This window comes from Panthera leo, chromosome B3 (genome assembly GCF_018350215.1).
Source record: "Panthera leo isolate Ple1 chromosome B3, P.leo_Ple1_pat1.1, whole genome shotgun sequence".
Taxonomy (NCBI): Eukaryota; Metazoa; Chordata; class Mammalia; order Carnivora; family Felidae; genus Panthera; species Panthera leo.
The window spans coordinates 8,807,468-8,827,892 of record NC_056684.1 but is presented as its reverse complement, the minus strand read 5'-3'; the positions used below and the strand labels follow the sequence as shown (position 1 = coordinate 8,827,892).

General features: G+C 40.3%; 1 protein-coding gene across 3 annotated transcripts in view; it reads left to right on the top strand.

Annotated features, from left to right (window-relative positions):
* The window catches only part of AGBL1 (AGBL carboxypeptidase 1), a 774,608-nt gene that overhangs the window by 326,473 nt on the left and 427,710 nt on the right, over positions 1-20,425 (top strand). For all 3 annotated transcript variants that reach the window (XM_042941057.1, XM_042941055.1, XM_042941056.1), the window contains one exon: positions 16,212-16,341. In XM_042941057.1, the coding sequence (XP_042796991.1) occupies positions 16,212-16,341 (130 nt within the window). The remainder of the gene's footprint in view (positions 1-16,211; positions 16,342-20,425) is intronic.

Sequence of the window (20,425 nt, the reverse complement as noted above, 5' to 3'; positions counted from 1 at the left end):
ACTTATGCAGTTGATTTTTAAATAAGATAGGAGAAAAAAGTTACAATAAAAATACATTCATACTGTCTTTTATATTTACCTTCATCGTTACCTTTATCAGTGCTTTTATTTTTTTCACACATATTCTCATTACTATCTAATCTGCTTTCATTTTAGCCTGAAAGTCTTCCTGTAGAAGTTTTTGTAGGACAGATCAGTTAGCAATGAATTCTCTGTTTTTGTTTATCTGGAATTTTCTTAATTTCTCCTTCAGTTTTTCAGTTTATTTATTTATTTTGACAAAGAGGGACAGAGAGCAAGCAGGGGAAGGGCAGAGAAAGAGGGAGAGAGAGAGAATTCCAAGCAGGCTCAGCACTGTCAGCACGACACAGGCCCAAACTCAGGAACCTTGAGATCACGACCTGAGCCCAAATCAAGAGTCTGCACACTTAACTGACTGAGCCACCTGTCACCCCCTCTCCTTCATTTTCTAAAGGATTGTTTTGCTAGACATGATTCTTGGGTGGCAGTCTTATTCTTTCAGTACTTTGAGTGTGTTATCTTAGGGCCTTCTTGTCTCCAGTGTTTCTGATGAGAAATCAGTTTTTAATCTCATTGTGGATCTCTCATATAGGATTGGTTACTTCTCTTTTCTTTCTTTCTTTCTTTCTTTCTTTCTTTCTTTCTTTCTTTCTTTCGTCTTGTAACGTTTTGGTTATGAGGTATCTAGTTGCACACTTTGAGTTATCTATCCTGGGGTTTGATGACTTTCTTGGATGTGTAGACTAATGCTTTCCATTAAATTTAGGAAGTTTTGGGTCATTATTTATTCAACTATTCTTTCTGTTTCTTTGTCTTTCTCTTTCTTCTTTTTTGGGGACTCCCATTAAGTGCATGTTGGTGTACTCGGGAGTGCCCTAATGGTGTCTGAGACTGTTCATTAATTTTTTTTTTCCTTTCTGTTCCTGAGACTGAATAATCTCAATTGCATGAATTTTCAAGTTCATTGGATATTTCTTTTGTCTGCTCAGATCTTCTGTTGAGCACCTTTAGTGAATTTGTCATTTATAATGCTTTTCGAGTCTAAAATTTCTACTTGGTTCTTTTGTATAATTTCTATCTCTTTATTGATAATATCTTTATGGAGGCGTGATTTTCATAATTTTTATTTAGTTTTTCAGACCTGGTCTTCTTTAGTTCTTTGAATATATTTACAATCCTGATTTAAATCTTTGTCAGTAAGTCCAATATCTGGGCTTCTACATGGATAGTTTCTATTTACTGCATATATATATATATATATATATATATATATATATATATATGTATATATGTATATAAATGGCATGTCTCATAATTTTTTGGCTGAAAGCTAGAAGTTTTCAATAGCATAATGTTGCAATTCTGTAAACTAGGTCCTTCCTCTCTACTGGGGTTTGTTGTTTGTTTAGTAACTTTGTTAAACTAATTCTATAAAGTCTATAATGTTTGTCATGTGTGACCACTGAAGCTTCTTTTGGCTAGCTTGATGATAAATTTAATTATTAGATAGTGATTTTGTTAGGTGCCTTGAACTAATAAGTCCCATAGCCTCTCCTCAGAGCATGTGGTCCTGAGGGGGCATGCCTTCAACACCACTCGGTCTGGGCATTTGCAGCTCTGCCTTAGTCTTCACTTCCTGCTTGTGCAGAACTTCATACTTGGTGATAGGTGAAACCCAGGGCCTTCTCAGGTCTTTTCTGGAGCATGCACATAAGCATGCACAAAGATCTAGGCATGCACACAATCCTAACCATTTACATTCCAAGCAAAGGGTGAGAGCTTTTAAAATCCCCCTATAAACATTTCTTTCCCCAGCTTTTAGTTTTAAATTTTGTGGTTAGTCCATCATTTGCCTAACTGCTCTCCACTACCTCAGATAGCTATGACCTTCAACAATTGCCTCTCCCCTTTTTTTGTTTTTGTTTTTTGTTGTTTTTTTTTTTGACAAATGCCCTTGGGGAAAAAGGTTGTTTCCCCTTGGCAAGCTCTGAACTAGGTAAAATAAAGACCGGTACTTCTGATTCCTTTTGCCAATAATCAGGGAACAGAGCTAACACGCAGGCAGTGGCTTTTCAACAAAACAACCTTATTGAAGAGTCTTGACACAACTTGTAAGACATCACTAATTAGATTTCACTAGCCATCTGCTGCACTATCCTTGTCAGAGACCAGTGAAATGTAAATTTAGAGCAGATGACAAAGTGAAAGGAGAAAACAACACCTTCCTGATAATTGTGGTTACCCAATCTGTATCCCGGGGGAGGGAGGTGGGACAATAGTATCAAAGGATATCTTCTTGTCTCAGGCTAAAAGGACTGGCATTGAATGAATAAATGTGTACATTTTATTCCCCCCCCCTTTTTTTTTGAGGTTTTTCTCACTTTGGAGGAGGAGTGAGGGAGGAGAAGAGCAGGTATTTTCTTAGAGAAAATTTTCCTGTGAAATATAACGTTGACAATTATTCTCTCTGATAAAGAGATGTGAAAGTTATATTAAATATGTTTAGATTGAAGTGTATATTTTAGTTTAAAATACACAATAGATCAAAGATCACTTTTTTTCCCCCAGTCCATAAGAGCTAGCTAGAAGGATGGTTTGATTTTATATATTGCTGAGATGACTTGCTGAATAAAATAATGGAACCAGGTGACTAATGGTAAATATGTTTGATTTTATTATGGGTCTTAGTGGAAATAAGCTAAAGTATCCAGTAGTGTTGAGGGAACTAAGCCATTGAAAAGGATTGAACTTACTTCTTCATCAGTAAAAAGATAGGGATCTGAGCATTTCAGAGAGGAAACATTAATATGACATCCACACTCAGTCATACCCATTCTGAAAGTTAAATATACTCAGACCAAACAAATATGTTTCTCAAGAACTAGATAAAGGAGAATTCATTCATTTGGCCATTCACTCATTCATTTATTCATTCTTTTGTTCATTCATTATCTATTGATAAATGCCTACCACGTAGCAGCAATTGTTCTTGGTGCTGAGGATACAGTGGTTGAGCAAGAACAGGGAGGGTCCGTGTCATCACTGAACCTGTATTCTAGTGGAAAGATAGAACACAAACTAAACAACAGGTGGCTACATACTAGAATGGCAGGTAATGTAAAGTGCAATGAAGAAAAATAACATAAATAAGAGAATAGAGAGGGGTTGGGTGGGGTAAGGGGAAGATTATCTCTAATAAGATGACATTTATGCACAAATCTGAGAGAAAAAGCCATGGATATCTGGGAAAAGAGACTGTCAGATAGATGGAACAGTAAACACATATGCCCTGAGGGTGAAGTGTGCCTGGAGCACAAAGAAATTAGTGTGGATTGAGTGAAGTGAGAGCTGGGAAGGGAGAACACAGTGAGAGGTAAGAGTAGGCCTTCTAGGGTGGATATCATTCAGAATGAGATTGGAAGTCACTGGAGGGTGTTGTATGGAGTAGGCCTTCTAGGAAGTCACTGGAAGGTTTCAAGCAGAGAAATCACAAGGGTCTCAGGCTGTTTTATGCAGAATAAATGATGAGGAAAGGGGTTGGTGTGGTAAAAAATCAGAAGGTTTTGCAGCGGTGCAACCCCTTTTGCAGAAAGGGGTTGGTGTGGTAAGAGATGATTGTGGTTTGGGCAGGATGGTAGTAGTGAGAGTGGTGAGTTGTCGTTGGTTTCTGTATATATTTTGAAGGCACAGCATGGGATAGTGAATGGGATTAGGGATGTGAAATAAGGAGGCATTGAAGATTGAAGGTGACTACAAGGTATTTGGTTTTGGTTAGAACAACCAAAGAAATCGGGGAGCCAGTTACTAGAATAGAGAGAAGGTTGTCCGTACTCCTTCTTGGTCTATGAAGACCGAAAAATAGTTCCTTTGCCTTTTTTTTTTTTTTTAACATCCTGGAACTGAGAGAGAGGGAGAGAGAGAGAGAGAGAGAGAGAGGGAGAGAGAGAGAGACTCAGATGAAGAATGTAAATGGGCTGCAGAGGAAGTGGATAAGATTTAAGCCAAAACAAAACCTTTTCCGCAAGAAAACGGTATGGAGTATGTCAAGGAAGAATGAGGGTAACCAAGGAGGAAAAAGAAGATACTAGAAGATTGTGTTTTGGGTAACGAAATTTCTGTACTTCCTCCAGGCCACCTATTTTCAATTTGATGAAAGACCTGGGTTCAAATTCTTGCTGGAAATATGTGAGTAAGGATAGTTACAGACACCTGCTGTGCTACAGTCTCTTTGGGGAAGGAAATGGATGCTGTTTTGAGGATGAAGTGAGAAATGCAGTTTTGTTTTTCCTTTCTTATTTTAATTTTTCTCTTATGCTTTGCTTTAAGTATCAAAAAAGGAAAATTATCCTATATTGATGGTCTAATTTATCTCTAAACTTTTATATAACAAGTGGTTATTCAGAGTCATTAAATGTAGGGCATGATGGCAAGAATTGCAGCGGATTCAATAAACGTACAAAATTCATTTTTCCTCCAATGATTTATAATCTAAATGTGTAGTTTACATAACTGAAAGCTCAGGACAGTATTTGATGATGATGCAAACATGATTTCTGTGAAGAATTGCTTTAAAAAAAACCCAAACATTTATTGATCATGAATTATGTACTAACCGTTTTGCTAAGTGCCTTCCATGTGTTATGTTACTTAATTCTAAGAAGGAAAAGGAACACAATCCTGTAAATTAGATACTGATATTACCCTTACGTAGACACTGAGAGGCAGGATTATTTCTCATCTGATATTGAGGAGTCTTACATTTAGTGGAGTTAGTGGTAGAACTGGATTTGAACGCACAGTCTGACTTTGGTGACTAGATGCACACATTTTCACCATTTTGTTTTCCTAAGAGATTTCAGAGGCTAGAGAAATTGCTATGGATTGAAGTAGTCAAAGAAAGTCTCCTAGAAGGGGCAGGCTTGGGAACTTCTCTGAAAGATGGTCGATTAAGAAAAAGAAAGAGAAGAAAATAATCAGATTTCAGACATGGTTCCATGAGCAGTTGAGAGGATTTAATGGGTTGGCGAGCCCAAACTGTTCTGGGAACAAGGAGGAAATCTGGCTTGCCTGTTGCACTGGGGTTTTTGTTGGGTGGTAAAAGGAGGTTAAGTTGGATTAGTGAGCTGAGTGCCAGCCAACGTGGTTCACACATCCTCTTTTTAGGTAATGGAAGACCATTGAAAGAATTTGGATATCATTTTGGAATTATATCAAATTGGGAGAGAAACGTTATGAGAGGTAGGAGATGAGAAAAACAGTGGGGAGGCCATGGCTGCAATTCAGGTAGGAGGTGATAAATCATGGACAATTTTTCGTCCTATGAATCTGTGTTTTGAAAAATAAAGCTGTTTAGCCCACCTCCTGGTCCTCCTTTCCCCTGTGTATCTCTGCATTTCTTTCTCTTTTCTTTTGAAATTCTTTTCTAGAATTATGCATTTTTAAAGAAGAAAATCACCTTGGATAGAGATCATGTGTCCTAATCTTTTTTTCTTTCCCTTTAACATGACTCTGAGCCAAGCAAAATTAAGAAACTTGCCTGAGATCGCATGGTAACAAGTGTCAAAGCCAAGACTAAAATTAAATTTGTTTTCTGACTTTCTCTTCAGCACTGTAAGTGTTATCATTCCTGTCTCCACTTTCTCCTGCCAGGACTTCAAGGAAAAGGAACTCCAGAGCTCCCAGATAATTTTCTACAGTTTTTTACCCAGGATGGTATTGGTGACCCTATTGCTTTTAGGGGATAAGGTTAATGTTCCTAGCTACTGAAACCCCCTGCAGTATCTTGATTTAGAAGAAATATATGTGTGGTCATTCATTTGACCAAAATGTGTTTGTCAGATGTGCTTGGTTTTTGCCCAGGGTTCCTGGCTCCTACAACTGTGAGAATTTCTTGTGATAAGGGCTATACAAGTGTATTTCGTTTTGCACCCCACTCAGGGGCTGGGGCTGGGGCTGCTTGCCAGCAGAATACACCATGAGGGCTGAAACTTTCAGTCTTCTCTCCAGACCTCAGCAGAGGGGAGAGGGGCTGGAAGTTGAATCAGCCAACAGCCAGTGACTTAGTCAATCATGACTGCATGGTGAAGCCTCCATAGAGACCCAGAAGGGTTAGCAGAGCCTCCAGGTTGGTGAACAGGTGGAGACTGGTTAAGACATGAAGCTCTACACTCTTTCTCCATACCTCACCCTGTGCATCTCTTCATCTGGGTGTTAATGCACATCCCTTATCATATCCTTTAATAAACTGGTAAACACAAGTGCTTCCTGAATTCTGTGAGCACCACTAGCAAATTAATGAACCCTGAGGAGGAGATCATTAGAATCTCCAGGCTGGAGCCAGTGGGTCGGTAGCACAGATTAGCCCAGGGCTTGTGGCTGGCATCTGAAGTGGGGTGGGGGCAGTCTTGTAGGACTCAACCCTCATCTTGTGGATGTGAGGCTACGTCTGGGTAGTATCAGAATTGAGGTGAATTCTCAGATACCTTGCTGGTTTTGTGTTTTGTCTGGGAGAACTCACCCGTGTTAGAATTGGGTCCAGGAACCTATAAAGACCAATGAGCAGAAATTATTTTTTTACATCTGTGTTCTTTGCCCCAAGAGACTCATCTAGATTTTATTATATACCAGAGTTAAACACACTGACATTCTCTAGAGAAAGCAGAGAATCACCTTTCTTGTTACCTTTCCTACTTAGCAGGGAAGGGAGGAGTTGTTACTCGCTAGAGAAACCTTTTGGCTCGATGAACTCACTGGGGAGATGTAAATGCACGGTCTGCTTTCTGGTCCATAAGGATAAATGACCTTAATATGAAATAAGTGTCTGAGAGACAGAAAAAGAGAACAAGGAAAGAGCTATGAATTCTTTCCATTCAGGAAGAGAAGCTTGGGGTGTTATTTAATCCTGTGGTCCACTAAAGAACCTAATTTTTGAGTTTCTTTGGGAGGCCTCAGCTATAAATTTCTTCATCAGCTCCTACATTTGAGATAAGAATGCAACTCCCACTGCAGTTTTATTTAAAAAAATTTTGGGGGGTGCCTGGGTGGCTCAGTTAGTGAAGTGGCTGACTTTGGCTCAGGTCATGATCTCATGGCTAGTGCGTTTGAGCCCTGGGTCGGGCTCTGTGCTGACCAGAGGGTGCCTGAAGCCTGCTTTGGATTCTGTGTCTTCCTCTCTCTCTGCCCCTCCCCCCCCCCCGCCTCCTGTTCGCACTCTATCACTCTCCCTCTCTCTCAAAAATAAATAAACATTAAAATTTTTTTTAATTTTTTTTTAACGTTTATTTATTTTTGAGACAGAGAGAGACAGAGCATGAGCAGGGGAGGAGCAGAGAGAGAGGGAGACACAGAATCTGAAACAGGCTCCAGGCTCTGAGCTGTCAGCACAGAGCCCGACGCGGGGCTCGTACTCACGGACCGTGAGATCATGACCTGAGCCGAAGTCAGACGCTTAACCGACCAAGCCACCCAGGCGCCCCAATAAACATTAAAATTAAAAAAAAAACACAATATTTTATTTTTCTCAGTGTTAATGGCTTTGAGCTTTACATGGAATTTTTTCATTAAAGGTTTCTCCCTAACAAGGAAATTACAGTGACTTTTAATCCAAAGCAGACAGCAGCAGTACAGAAGCCCTTGCCAAGACAGAGATGATAGGAAAAATCAATATCCCATAATTAAATCTGTTGAATTGACAGTAAAAAAAAAAAAGACACAGTTTTAATTTAGATATTGGCTGCCCAGAGAAGAAATATTCTGACAGCAGTAAAATAAGGGTTGGGTTTCGTTTATTTCTTAGCTAATGATGGATAGCTGCCTACCACATGCTGATCACTGTGCTGGGCTGGCGCTCAGAAATGAACAGAACAAGGTGTACATAGCGTCTGCCTTCTGCTGCCACTTGATGATGATCCCCGGACTGTGTGGTCCTCGTAGGACCTGTTAACTGCTGAGTTCCTCAGGAGAAGAGTAATGTTGTGACCATAAATATTTTATGAATTAATGAACATGTTTTTCTGCAATACTTTTGTCTTTGGAATGTACCTTTACACCTTACAGTGACTTGTAAAGTAAGCAGTATCCATCAATCCTTATTTTCTTGATTGTCTTTGTCAGGAATGAGTGTTGAAGTGTCTTTCAAAGGATTTCTTTGTTCTTTTTTTAACGTTAAAGGAGATAATCATTAGTTCTTGGCTTTAAAATTTTTTCTTTTACAATTTCCCATTCTGACAACTTTTTGCCAAGATTATTAATGGATTTATAATCTCAGAAATTAAATTATTCTTACTCATATCTGTTAAGTAATGTGGTCCAAAAGGTGATGGGGTCCAAAATGGTAGCCAGTCTGAATGGGTGACTTCAAGTGATTGTCGGCTGGGTGGTCTGAGAGCTGCTGGCACAGCCCAAGGTTTTACTGTTGACTTTTCTGTGTTTGGCTAGTTCTTCACAGAGAGTTGTTGGTCTCAAGACATAGCTTTAAAACCTCAACCTTAGTACTAACCTAGTATTAACTTAGTATTAACAGTGGGAGTGATACCTATTTTTATTGAATCAGTTGTATATGGGATTGAATGCTGTGTAGAAATGTGAATTAACTGGTTATATGTTCCTGATTTTGACAAGTGATATTGTGGTGCTCATTCTATTTGCCAAGCTGGCCCACCCCTTAATCTGGTCTGATTTCAGCTGAACATGTCCTTACCTTGTTGTCTTTTGAATTGTTCCATTGGATGTTTGAATCAGGTACTATGAAATCAGACTTGGCAAAACAAAACAAACAAAAAAAAAAACCTAGAGAAAATGCATTTTCATCTTAATTCTATATTGGTTTTCAAATGAAAACATGTAAGAGACTAATACATCAATTGGGCAAATGGGATGGGCAGGGAGGGTGGGGGTGTATCCAGACTTTTGGAGCCAGTGCTGCTCCAGGTGAAATGCTAGAGGTTTTCCTTCCTTCCTTCCTTCCTTCCTTCCTTCCTTCCTTCCTTCCTTCCTTCCTTCCATTCTTTCGTTCATTCGTTCTTTGAAATTTTTTTTTAAATGTTTATTTACTTTTTAGAGTGGGGGAGAGAGAGAGACAGAGCGAGAGCAGGGGAGGGGCAGAGAGAGAGGGAGACACAGAATCTGAAACAGACTCCAGGCTCTGAGCTGTCAGCACAGAGCTCGACGCAGGGCTTAAACCCACGAACCATGAGATCATGACCTGAGCTGAAGTCAGACACTCAACTGTGCCACCCAGGCGCCCCAATATATATATAAAATATATATATATATATATTATATATTATATATTATATATTATGTATATAATATATAATATATAATATATTATATATTATATATATTATGTATATAATATATATATTATATATAAAATATATATATTATATATAAAAAATATATATAATATATAATATATAAAAATATATATTATATATATTATAAATAAAATATATATATATATTATATATATTATATATATATATTTTTTAATGTTTACTTATTTTTGAGAGAGTGTGAGCAGGAGAGGGACAGAGAGACTGGGACAGAGGAGGATCCGAAGCAAACTCTGTGCTGATGGCAGTGAGCCTGGTGTGGGGCTTGAACTCGCGAACCATGAGATCATGACCTGAGCTGAAGTTGGACCCTCCACCGACTGAGCCACCCAGGCATCCCAAGATGCTAGAGGTTCTAAATAGCATGTGTTCTAGGCTTCTGAAAGTGTGGTGGCAACACAGTCCTTTGTAAAGTACACGGTTTCTTTGTAAGTGTTAATTTTCTTTCTTTCCTCAAGGTATAGTAGAAAACACTGTTTCTCACCCTAAATGTGCATACAGATTCCCTGGGGATCTTGTTAAGATGCAGATCCTGGGTGGGACCCAAGGTTCTGCATATCTAACAAACTCCCAGGTTGGTGGCCATACTTTGAGGAACAAGAGCATAAAGACAAGTTGGTTTAGGTTTGGACTGACCTAGGTCCAAGCGTCAATTCTGGGTAACTTACTGGATGACCAGTTTTCAAGTGCTCCTATACCTGGGCTCTGGGATGGTCAGTCCTTTAGTGACATAACATTGGATGTTGGAGGTGTTGAGGCACACCTGGTTTGGTCTTTTCTGTTCCCCTGCTCTCTAGATCATTGACTCTCTGAGCGTTTTGTGTGACCAAAATACTACGTTGATCATGTTAGCATGGACTTGGCCACCCAGATTGTCTGTAGCTGTACAGCAACCATGGTCTACAGACGAAGCTGCCATCTGTTTCCCCTTCTTCCCTTCTTTTCTGTATCCAAGCGGTGTTTATTTAGAAAGCTCGGGGTGCAGTGTCCAGCTGATAGTACCCCATGCTGTTCTTATTCCTGAAGCTTCCATGTATCTCTTTACCTTTATAAATATTCTCCTCCTGCACCCATGCTACCTCCTGTTCCTAGGATGTGCACTGAATAGTGAAGTTGCTTGCTACATTTCAAATACACTGCTTCTCTTTAGATTTCAAAGCTTGCTGTGCCAGGGGGGATGAATATTATCAAGCCCGGCATCATTCATTCAGTCTGATGGGCCCCATCTCTCCATTTATCAGCCATGGATGGATGGGGGAATTTTTGTATCATTTTATTGTCTGACTGAAGCTTGATAGATCCTCTTTAAGGAAGTGACTCACTTTTCTTCTTTCTTTCTCTGACTTGTGATGGTTTCTTTGTTCTAGGGGTCCTAGTAGTTCAGAGTCTGCTTGTCAAGGCTTCGGTTATGTCACTCGTGTCCCAGTCTCTGGCCAGGGTCATAATCCCTGTTATTAGCAGATACATAAATATGCAATTAATGTTAAAAGAATGCAATCTAGTGACATCATTTCCCTTTAGGTTGTCTAGATTTTGAGGCTACACTTTACTTAGGGTTCTGTGCCATTGCTCTTGTTCAGTGACCTCTCAGGACTGGCGCTACTGATTCACTGTTTAATAATTTCAGCCAAGATGCTTTTGCTTGGCCATATTTTCAGGAGATCAGAGGTCTTTTTTGTATTTTATTTTTTCCAAGGGAAGAAATATGTCCTACCAAAACCCACAGGTTTAAGACTTCCTGGACACAGACTGCTAATGCCTAGAAAGAGCAGGCACATAATATGTATATGTAAAGCAGTCAGAGATAAAAACAGGCAGGCTGGCGGGAGGGTACTGGCCTCACCCAAAAAGTTCAAAGTCAATGCGAAACAAGCCAAATTCTGGCCTGGTACCTTTGAAACACCTTTTAGAATTTGAGATCTAGCTGGAGGGGCACCAATTGCTCTGGTTTACCAGGAACTCAGGGGTTTCCTGGGATGTCGGATTTTCAAGTCTAAAACTGCAACATGCCTTGGGGCGCCTGGGAGTTCGGCTCAGGTCATGATCTCACAGCTTGTGAGTTTGAGCCCTCGTCGGGCTCTCTGCTGACAGCTCGGAGCCTGCTTCAGATTCTGTGTCTCCCTCTCTCTCTGCCCCTCCCCTGCTCACACTCTGTCAATCTCTCTCTCAAAAAATAATAAACATTAAAAAAATTTTTTTTTAAAAATAAAAGGAAGAATAGGAAAAACACAGAGGATTTTTAGTGAGACTAATTCGTGTAATAGTATATAGTTATCATCTGTGGACTCTGGGTGATAATAATGAGTCAGTGTAGATTCATTGACCTTAACAAGCATACCATTCTGAGGGGTGAGGATGTTGGAGATAGGGGGCGCTATGCACAGGTGGAGGATATATGGGAACTCTGTGAACTTTCCACCCAGTTTTGCTGTGAACCTAAAACTGTTTTAAAAATGAGGTCTAAGGGCTCCTGGGTGGCTCAGTCGGTTTAGTGTTTGACTTCAGCTCAGGTCACGATCTCGCGGTTTGTGAGTTCAAGCCCTGCATTGGGCTCTGTGCTGACAGCTCAGAGCCTGGAGCCTGCTTCGGATTCTGTGTCTCCCTGTCTCTCTCTGCCCCTCCTCTGCTCTCTCTCTTTCTTTCTCTCCCTCTGAAAAATAAATGAACAATAAAAAAAGTATTTAAAAATGAATAAAATAAAACTGTAACATTCCTGAACAAACCAGATGGTTGGTCACCCTATATCTAGCATTCTTAGTGCATAAAAGCATGACCTTAAACTAGACTGTAGTTAAACTAAAACTTAAAAAAAAAAAAAAAAGTGAAGACTAGTTGGGTCACATAGCTTCAACCTATTAAAACCAAGAAGAAGTTTGTTTGGTTTTTGTTGTTGTTGTTGTTGTTGTTGTTGTTGCTGTTGTTGTTGTTTTCCCTCTGTAGGTTTGCTGTTTTCTTTTTTTTTTCATTTAAAATTTAAAATATAGTTTTTTTTTTTTGTTTTTTTTTTTTTTTATTTTTGGGACAGAGAGTGACAGAGCATGAACGGGGGAGGGGCAGAGAGAGAGGGAGACACAGAATCGGAAACAGGCTCCAGGCTCCGAGCCATCAGCCCAGAGCCTGATGCGGGGCTCGAACTCACGGACCGCGAGATCGTGACCTGGCTGAAGTCGGACGCTTAACCGACTGCGCCACCCAGGCGCCCCTAAAATATAGTTTTTTAAGTTTGCAGTTTTCTTTTTTTTTTCATTTAAAATTTAATATATTTTTTTCAAGTTTGCGGTTTTCAATGGGGGAAAATGTAGCAACGCTCACCATTTTATTCTTAATAACAAAGCAGGACTTTAAACTCTATTTGGGGGCTGACCCCTTTTCAGAAATTAGAGGCACTGAATTTATTGCCAGCCAGTCATAGCTGTCCATCTGCTAATTCTCTCCACATAGAGGGAGCAGCTGTCACTTCAGAAATGCTACAGTAGATAATAAGATGGGGTGCGTTTCATCTTCAAATGCTTAAAACAAATCTCTGGGAAGAATAGCAACAGTTTCTCTGACTGCATGAATCTTTGATATTATTAACACAAAATGCCAAATGGATTTGGAGATTGGGAGCAAATGGATTTGCTTTAAAAGGAAAAGCACTCAAATTATGTGTAGTACATATTGTGATAATCTGCAATCACATAGATAGAGGAGCATCTGAAACACTAGGCATACACAGAGATACTCTCAAAATCCTAGCCATACATAGAGCCCTGAGTACAAATACAACCATGTGGGCTTCCAAATCCACACAGCCTATGGGTACAAAGGGAATGCATCATTGTCTCCAGCCCTGGAAAACAAAATTTACCCCAAACTAACAGCTTCTGACAGTCTTACATTGGCCCAAGTTCTTCTGCAAGTTTACAAGATTATCTAATACAATTAAATAATCTCAGGTGCTCTCCACCAGCCCCCTGTGCACTGTTTCACAGCCCAAAGTCCGATTAGCAATTCATAGTGTTATTGCCTTGCATTTTTTCTTAGATGAATTCCTTGCTTCTTAGTCTCATTGCTTCCCCGTTTACATTTGCTCGAATCAACTGGTAATTGAAACTGACCACAGCCTCCTATTTGGGGTTCCTAGCCAAGATTATCTCTTCTGATCAACCTGAATACAGCTTCATTATTGTTCATAAGGAAAGAAAAGTAGGATGAGATGAGGAACCAATAAATATAGTGCAACACTGCTGTATATACCTGAACATTACAGATATGGATGAAGATAGAAATACAGATAAAGATGGAGATGTGCAAATGGATATAGGTATGGACATGACAGATGTAGACACGGGTAGAGATTGAGTTATATAGATACTTCTCCATGGAGATATCATTTCATTTGATCCTCAAAATAATTTTCGGAAGCAGTTTAGGCATATCTATCTATCTTTATTTCTCTCTCTCTCTATATATATATTTTTTTTTTCTTTTTTTTTTTTTCCCTATGAGAATATTGACTCTCAAAGAGACACCAAATCCCCTATCTGGTGACAGAGCTGAAATTCGAGACTGGGACTTCTTAACCCAAACCCAGGGCTTATTCTGACTGCAGCACAAACTTTACTTTTTTCTGTTTTTGGAACTTGTAATTTGGAATGACTTTTTTTTGCTATGTGGTGGCCTATGAGCTTTTCCCACATAGACATTGCCTCTGTGCTTGGTCTCCATGGAGCATATGGAAAAAGAGAGTTGACATGGAATTGATGGCTACTGGACACATATAATGTCTGCATTTTCATTTGTACAAACAGAAATGCTTTTAAGGGGTCTTGACTGATTTCATCACTTTAGATGTTACCAACAGGAAAAACAAAAACAAAAGCAAAAACAAATCCCTAGTGTTGATGCGAATCCAGGTCAAGTCAAGGAGAGTCACAGAGCAGTTAGGGTCTTGAGGATCTGGGATATTTTACTGCAAGTACCTTGATTTGAGAAAAGAAATTCATTTAAACACAGCAAATATGCTCAGGAGCAAGTCTGGGGACACCTGCTTCTTTCTGTCACTATCAGCATGAAAGATCTCCTTTATATTTTACCTCTATCCCTGGTCGCCGGGCGGAACAGATAAGCCCTATTTCTGTATGTCTTGGCTGTTAAAAAGAGGAGGGGAGAAAAAATAGCAAGAAAGGAACAAAAAAGTCAGAAAGGAAGATGAAAAAACCTACCATTTCTCAAGTCAAAATATTTTAATGGCGCGATCGGGGTAAATGATTAAAGGTTTTTGGTTTCTAGTGAGCTGTAAGAGGAGGCTGACAAGCAGCAGAAAACTAATATTTAAGATAATGTCAGAAACACGAAGATGAGAAAGTGGTAAAAGAAGGAGGCTGAACCTTTTTCCTTCCACCTCCAAGATTTATTGAAAATAGTGATTAAAAAAAAAAAAGCACACACACAGAAAACGTATCCGGTTCTACATTTGAAATGCTAGTGCATTTATTCATTCCAAATTATTTACTGGATACCAACTCTGACACAGTTACTATATTAAGGTTTTGATGGGAAAAAACTGACTGTTCCTGCCCCCAGGAAGCTCACAGTCCAAGGAAAGAGATGTAAAGATAACTAAAGAACAGTAAAACCTCACCCAAAATGGTTTTATGAGAACTCGGGTGAAGGGGATCTCTGGATGCTATTGCACCAAATAGGAGCAGAATGGGATGTCCTGGGGATCAGAAATTTCCCTGCAGTGCTGATCCCCTGAAAGTTGCAGGAGTGGAAAGGGATGGAGCTGTGGGGAGTCCTGGCAAAGTGACAGTAGACACAGTTGCTCAGTGGGATCTGTGACAAGTTTGATGGGTGTGGAGTATGGAAAGACCAGGGCAGCAGGGGATGTGGGGTGGGGGTGGGGAAAGGCTGATGAGGATGCTGTATTGCTTCCCCTCAATTCCTGGCATCTCTCTTGTTAGCTCTCTTGAGTAAGGAGCATCTTAGCAGGACTGCTGGGGGCTTCCCCTGAGCCTGGGGGTCTCTTGTTCATCTCTGGGAGTCTCTTTGAGGATGATCTTACCTGACAGCTCAGATTCTTAGTTTTCTTTCCTCTGAATTGCAGGCAGCACTATCTTAACCAGCTGTGTCAACTTTGTAAAGTAATGTGATACTTTCAAATGTGGACGTCTCCATTTCCCAAATGAGACGATGGATGATTCTGAGCTCATTTCTAGTGCCAGCATCCCATGATGATGTCTTTGAAAAAGATACTCTGGCTCTCTGGGTAAATGTCAAGCATTCCGTGTCATTTGTATGGATAGGGAGGAAGCACAGTGATAGGAGAAAGAGCCTTATGCTTTTTTTAGAGGCAAATAGACCTGGATGTAAAGACTAGCTGTTAGTTTTGTGATCTCGGGTCATTTATGTAATCATTTCTAAGCTTCAGTCTCTTCATTGGGATGGAATAATATCCACCTGGCAGAGTTATTGGGCCAGCTGGAAATATCGTATATAACACACCCTGCATGACAGATTGAGCTCAACTTAATTATTTGTAGAATTGAAGGTCCCAGAACCTCGAGAAATTTATTGAATTCATTCTCTGTGGGGAACTACATTTCCCAAATTTCGCCCTAAAACTGTGATAACCCAATATTAAGTCAAAAAGTCAAATATGGCTTCCAGTTCTTTCCGGGACTGTGAATAATCACAACACTTTCGGAGCTTAAATGACAGATCTGCAGATTTCTGGACATCTGCAATTGATGCCAATTGGACAGAAGTCAGAAGGACATTGGATTCATTAGTTTGTTTGTCTTGTCGAGCTTTATTTTCTCAAGTTATTTTCTTCTCAATGAGTATTTATTTGCTTGTTTATTCCTGCAGTCACAGATGCTCACTGAAAGGGGAGGATTTGAACAGACAATGGCTCTCTCCCAGTGCCCATCTCCAGCCAACAATCTACCATGCCAAAGGACTCCTGTACTACCTGAGCAGTATTGGCCGAAGTCCCAGGGTGAGTCACTTCCTTGTGCCTCTACACTCTTGGCTGGTTCCTTCCATTTTCAGGAGGCAACTTCCTTTCTGTCAAGGAAGGAAACCCAGATACCAGCCAAAGACCTGGGTGTGATAAGCTTTAAAGAGGGATGTATTCATTTCCTAGGGCTGCCATAACAAAGTACCACAGACTGGGCGGCTTAGAACAACAGAAACACATTCTCTCAGTTTTCTGGAAGCTAGACATCTAAGATCAAGGTGTCACCAGGTCATGATATCCTGAAGGCTCTAGAAAAAAACCCTCCATTGCCCATTCCTAGCTTGCACTGATTGCCAGGAGCCCCGAATGTGGCTGGTGGCAGCTGATCTATCTCGAATTTCTGTCTCTGTCTTCATATGGCCATCTTCTTTCTGTGTGTGTCTGTGTACAGAGTTCCCTCTTCTCCTAAGGATAGCAGTCACTGGGTTAAGGTGACCTAGTTAGAGACCACCATAATAAGTATGACCTGACTACATCTGCGAAGAACTGTCTCCAAATAGGGTCACATGCATAGGTACCGAGAATTTGAGGGAGAAGATACAATTTAACCCATCATAGGGGCAAACCATTGGCTCAAACCATACTCGTTGGTGAAAGCTGTGCAAAAATCACACTTTAACCCATTTTTCTGTTTTTTCAGTTATTGGTCAAGAGAGAATATTATTTATCTATTAAGTAGTGATTGAAAGAAATCCTCTAGTTGTTAATATTCATGTTCACCTAGTATATATTCAATTCCAAAGATGATTCTGGCGCTATTCCAGGTACTTTTATACACAGGCTTTACTCCCAAGCTTATAGCAACTGCAAAATTGAAGGAAAACAGATGATAGACAGTCTGGCCCCCGATTTACTGATGGTTCCACTTACCATTTTTTTAACTTTACGATGCTGTGAAAGTGATTCACATTCAGTAGGAAGCATACTTCTAAGTTTGAATTTTGATCCTCTCCCAGGCACCTCTTTGTGTTGCTGGGCTGTGGCAGCAAGGTGCAGCTTCCAGCCTTTCAAATGATTTGGAGGATAAACAACCCATACACATACCAGAATTCTGTACCCATACAACCATTCTGGTTTTCACTTTCAGCACAGTGTTCAATGTAATTACATCAGGTAGTCAACGCTTTATTATAAAAAAGTCTTCGTGTTAGATGATTTTGCCCAACGGTAGGCTAAGGTAAGGGTTCTGAGCACATACATGCAAGATAGGTGAGGCGAAGCTACAATGTTCCTAGGTTAGATGTATTAAATGCATTTTCAGTGTGTGATATTTTCAGTTTATGATGGGTTTAACAGGTTGCAATCTCATCATAAATTGATGAAGATCTGTATTAGAGACAAGAGGCCTAGGCCCAAGATTAATGAAGGAGGCAATGGTACACAAGTAACTGTAGGAAAATAATCATTTATTGACTACAAACTGTGAACATACTCTCTGCAAAAGCATGGAGGGGCATATGTCCAAATTTAGACTGCTTGCCTAATGTAAGGAACTTTTAAAATAGTGTGGATAAGCTTACAGATGGGTCAAGCAATCACCTCTACCATTAACCACTTTTTGAACATATACTATGTGATAAAAACAGTGGCACATTGGGGCACCTGGGTGGCTCAGTTGGTTGAGCATCTGACTCTTGATTTTGGCTCAGGTCATGATACCAGGGTCATGGGATCGAGGCTTGTATCGGTCTCCATATTCTCTCTCTCTTTCCCTCTGCCCCTCTCCCCAAAATACAAAAATGAAAACAGTGGTTCATTCAGTAAATATCTATTGAAATAATAGATGAATATCTAGTATAGAATCTTACTGATATCTCAAAAAAATTAAGGGGTCAAGAGACCTCCCTGAGGTCACCAGGAGGTATATAGCAGAGTTGGCATTCGGTTCTGACCTGTTTTCCACCCTGCAACCCAATCTCTCTTTATCACTTACTCTTTGAGAGAGAGGGTGTCCCCAAGACTATCCTCAGGTTCACTGATTCCCTAGAAGGACAAACAGAACTCAGAATTGCTGTCGTGCTCATAACTGTAGTTTATTACAGTGAGAGGATACAGATTAAAATCAGCAAAGGTAAAAGGTACATAGGGCAGAATCCAGGAGACAGGTGTGGATTTTCAGGTGTGTCTGCTCCCAGTAGAGTTGTATGGACAGTGCTACATTGTCCAGCAGTGGTGTGTGATAACAGGGATAGTATGCCAACCAGGGAAGCTCATCTGAACTTTGATGACCAGGGTTTCATTGAAGCTCAATTATAGCCATGGTGCCCCAGATGTCTGATCTTAGTTACTCAGTCTCCAGTCCCTTTAGAAGTCAAACTGACACTTAATGGTCCAAGACTACCACCAGAGGTCACATTGTCAGCATCAATCATCTGGCATGACCCAAGGCCCAGGTAAAGAAAGACACTCTTAACTAGCAGACTATTCCAAGAATGCCAGGGTGATCTACCAGGAGCCAACCAAGAGCCAGACCTTTCTTTGGAATGTGTAGCATTTAAACACTTCACACTTAGTGAGCCACTACTTTACTGCAAAGAGAATAAATCATGTCCTTTTCCCTTAAGAATCCTTGTTCTACACTGGTCAAAATGTGCTATATTTTCATGCTAACCCCCCACGATCCCCATCTAAGGAAACACTTGTACCTCTGTTGTCTTCCCTCTAGAAGCAAGTTCATGGCCTGTACAGCAGAACGCCAATCTTATGAACAAGGCCTGGAAACAGTGTATTCTTTGAGAAAGAAGCCTTAGCCTCTGTGAGAGGAGACAGAGACTTACAGGGAAAGAGGTCCTTACCTGATACACAGTTAAATATACACGCATTCAACCCATAGCAAACAGGATTCCTCTCTACTCTGACAACCTCTAATTGAAGAGCAGAACATTTATTTTACAGCATGACAGGTGAATGCCTTGTTTTAAAATATAAATAAACATTAATTAACTGTAAACACGACAGCCACAGACTTGTTTCCTGCTGGGACCATCTGAGAGGTGGGTGAGAAACAGCTGAGTACTAAATGCTATTCACAGTATTACAAAACTCTCTAATGGGCTCAGCATCACCTCTTAGTTACCCGTGAGGCTGTATTTAACCAGCTTCCTGCTGATAGCACAAGCACCGCCACTCGTCTGTACTCGGGTCTGTCCTATACGGAGAAGATTTTCATGGTGTCCAGATTGACTCTTGGGCTACATGGTTATAGATTAACTGTGACCCTGTCCAGCCTCTAGCTCCTATAAAAATATTTACTGAAGCATCAGGAAGCCACTTTCTGGTGGCTAGGAGATTTAACCAGTTCCAGATGGTACTTAGGCATTTGCCTATTGGTGAATAGAATAATATGAACTCCCAGAACCAATGAGAATGTGAGATCATGAGAGAAAGCAGTATCCTGATACTGCTGAGGGTTGCTAAAAACCAGACAGGTCATTCAGTTTATAGGCAATATGACAGTGTTTACATACAGTTTCATCCATCCATCCATCCATCCATCCATCCATCCATCCATCCAACCACCCATGCATCCATCCATCCATTTGCCCACCCACCCACCCACCCATCCATCCACCTATCCATCTATCTATCTATCTATCTATCTATCCATCCACCTACCCATCCACCCATCTATCCACTCATCCATCCGTCATCCATCCATCCATCCATCCATCCATCCATCCATCCATCCACTCATCCATCTGGGCATTCATCCATGTGCCCATTCCTTTACATCATGTGTGTAATCACTGGAAAGGAAAGGGATGACCCCACCCCCCCTTTTTTTGAAGAGTCTATAGTTTACTTTATTAGAAAGTGCAGTCAGGTCTGCAAAGACACCAAGGTAGTACAAAATGGTAAAAACTGCAGCAAAAGTTCATATGAGTTGTTGTAGAAACACAAATGAGGGATTGTATCATTTTCCCTCAAGGTTATGGAAAAACTGGAGACTAGAGATGCCACTTAAACTGGGCTTAAAATATTAGTAAGGGTTTGCTTGGTTTTTATTACAGTAAGGTAGAAAAGTATTCTTTCCTCAGAGGGTCTAAGGCCTGCCTGTGATCTC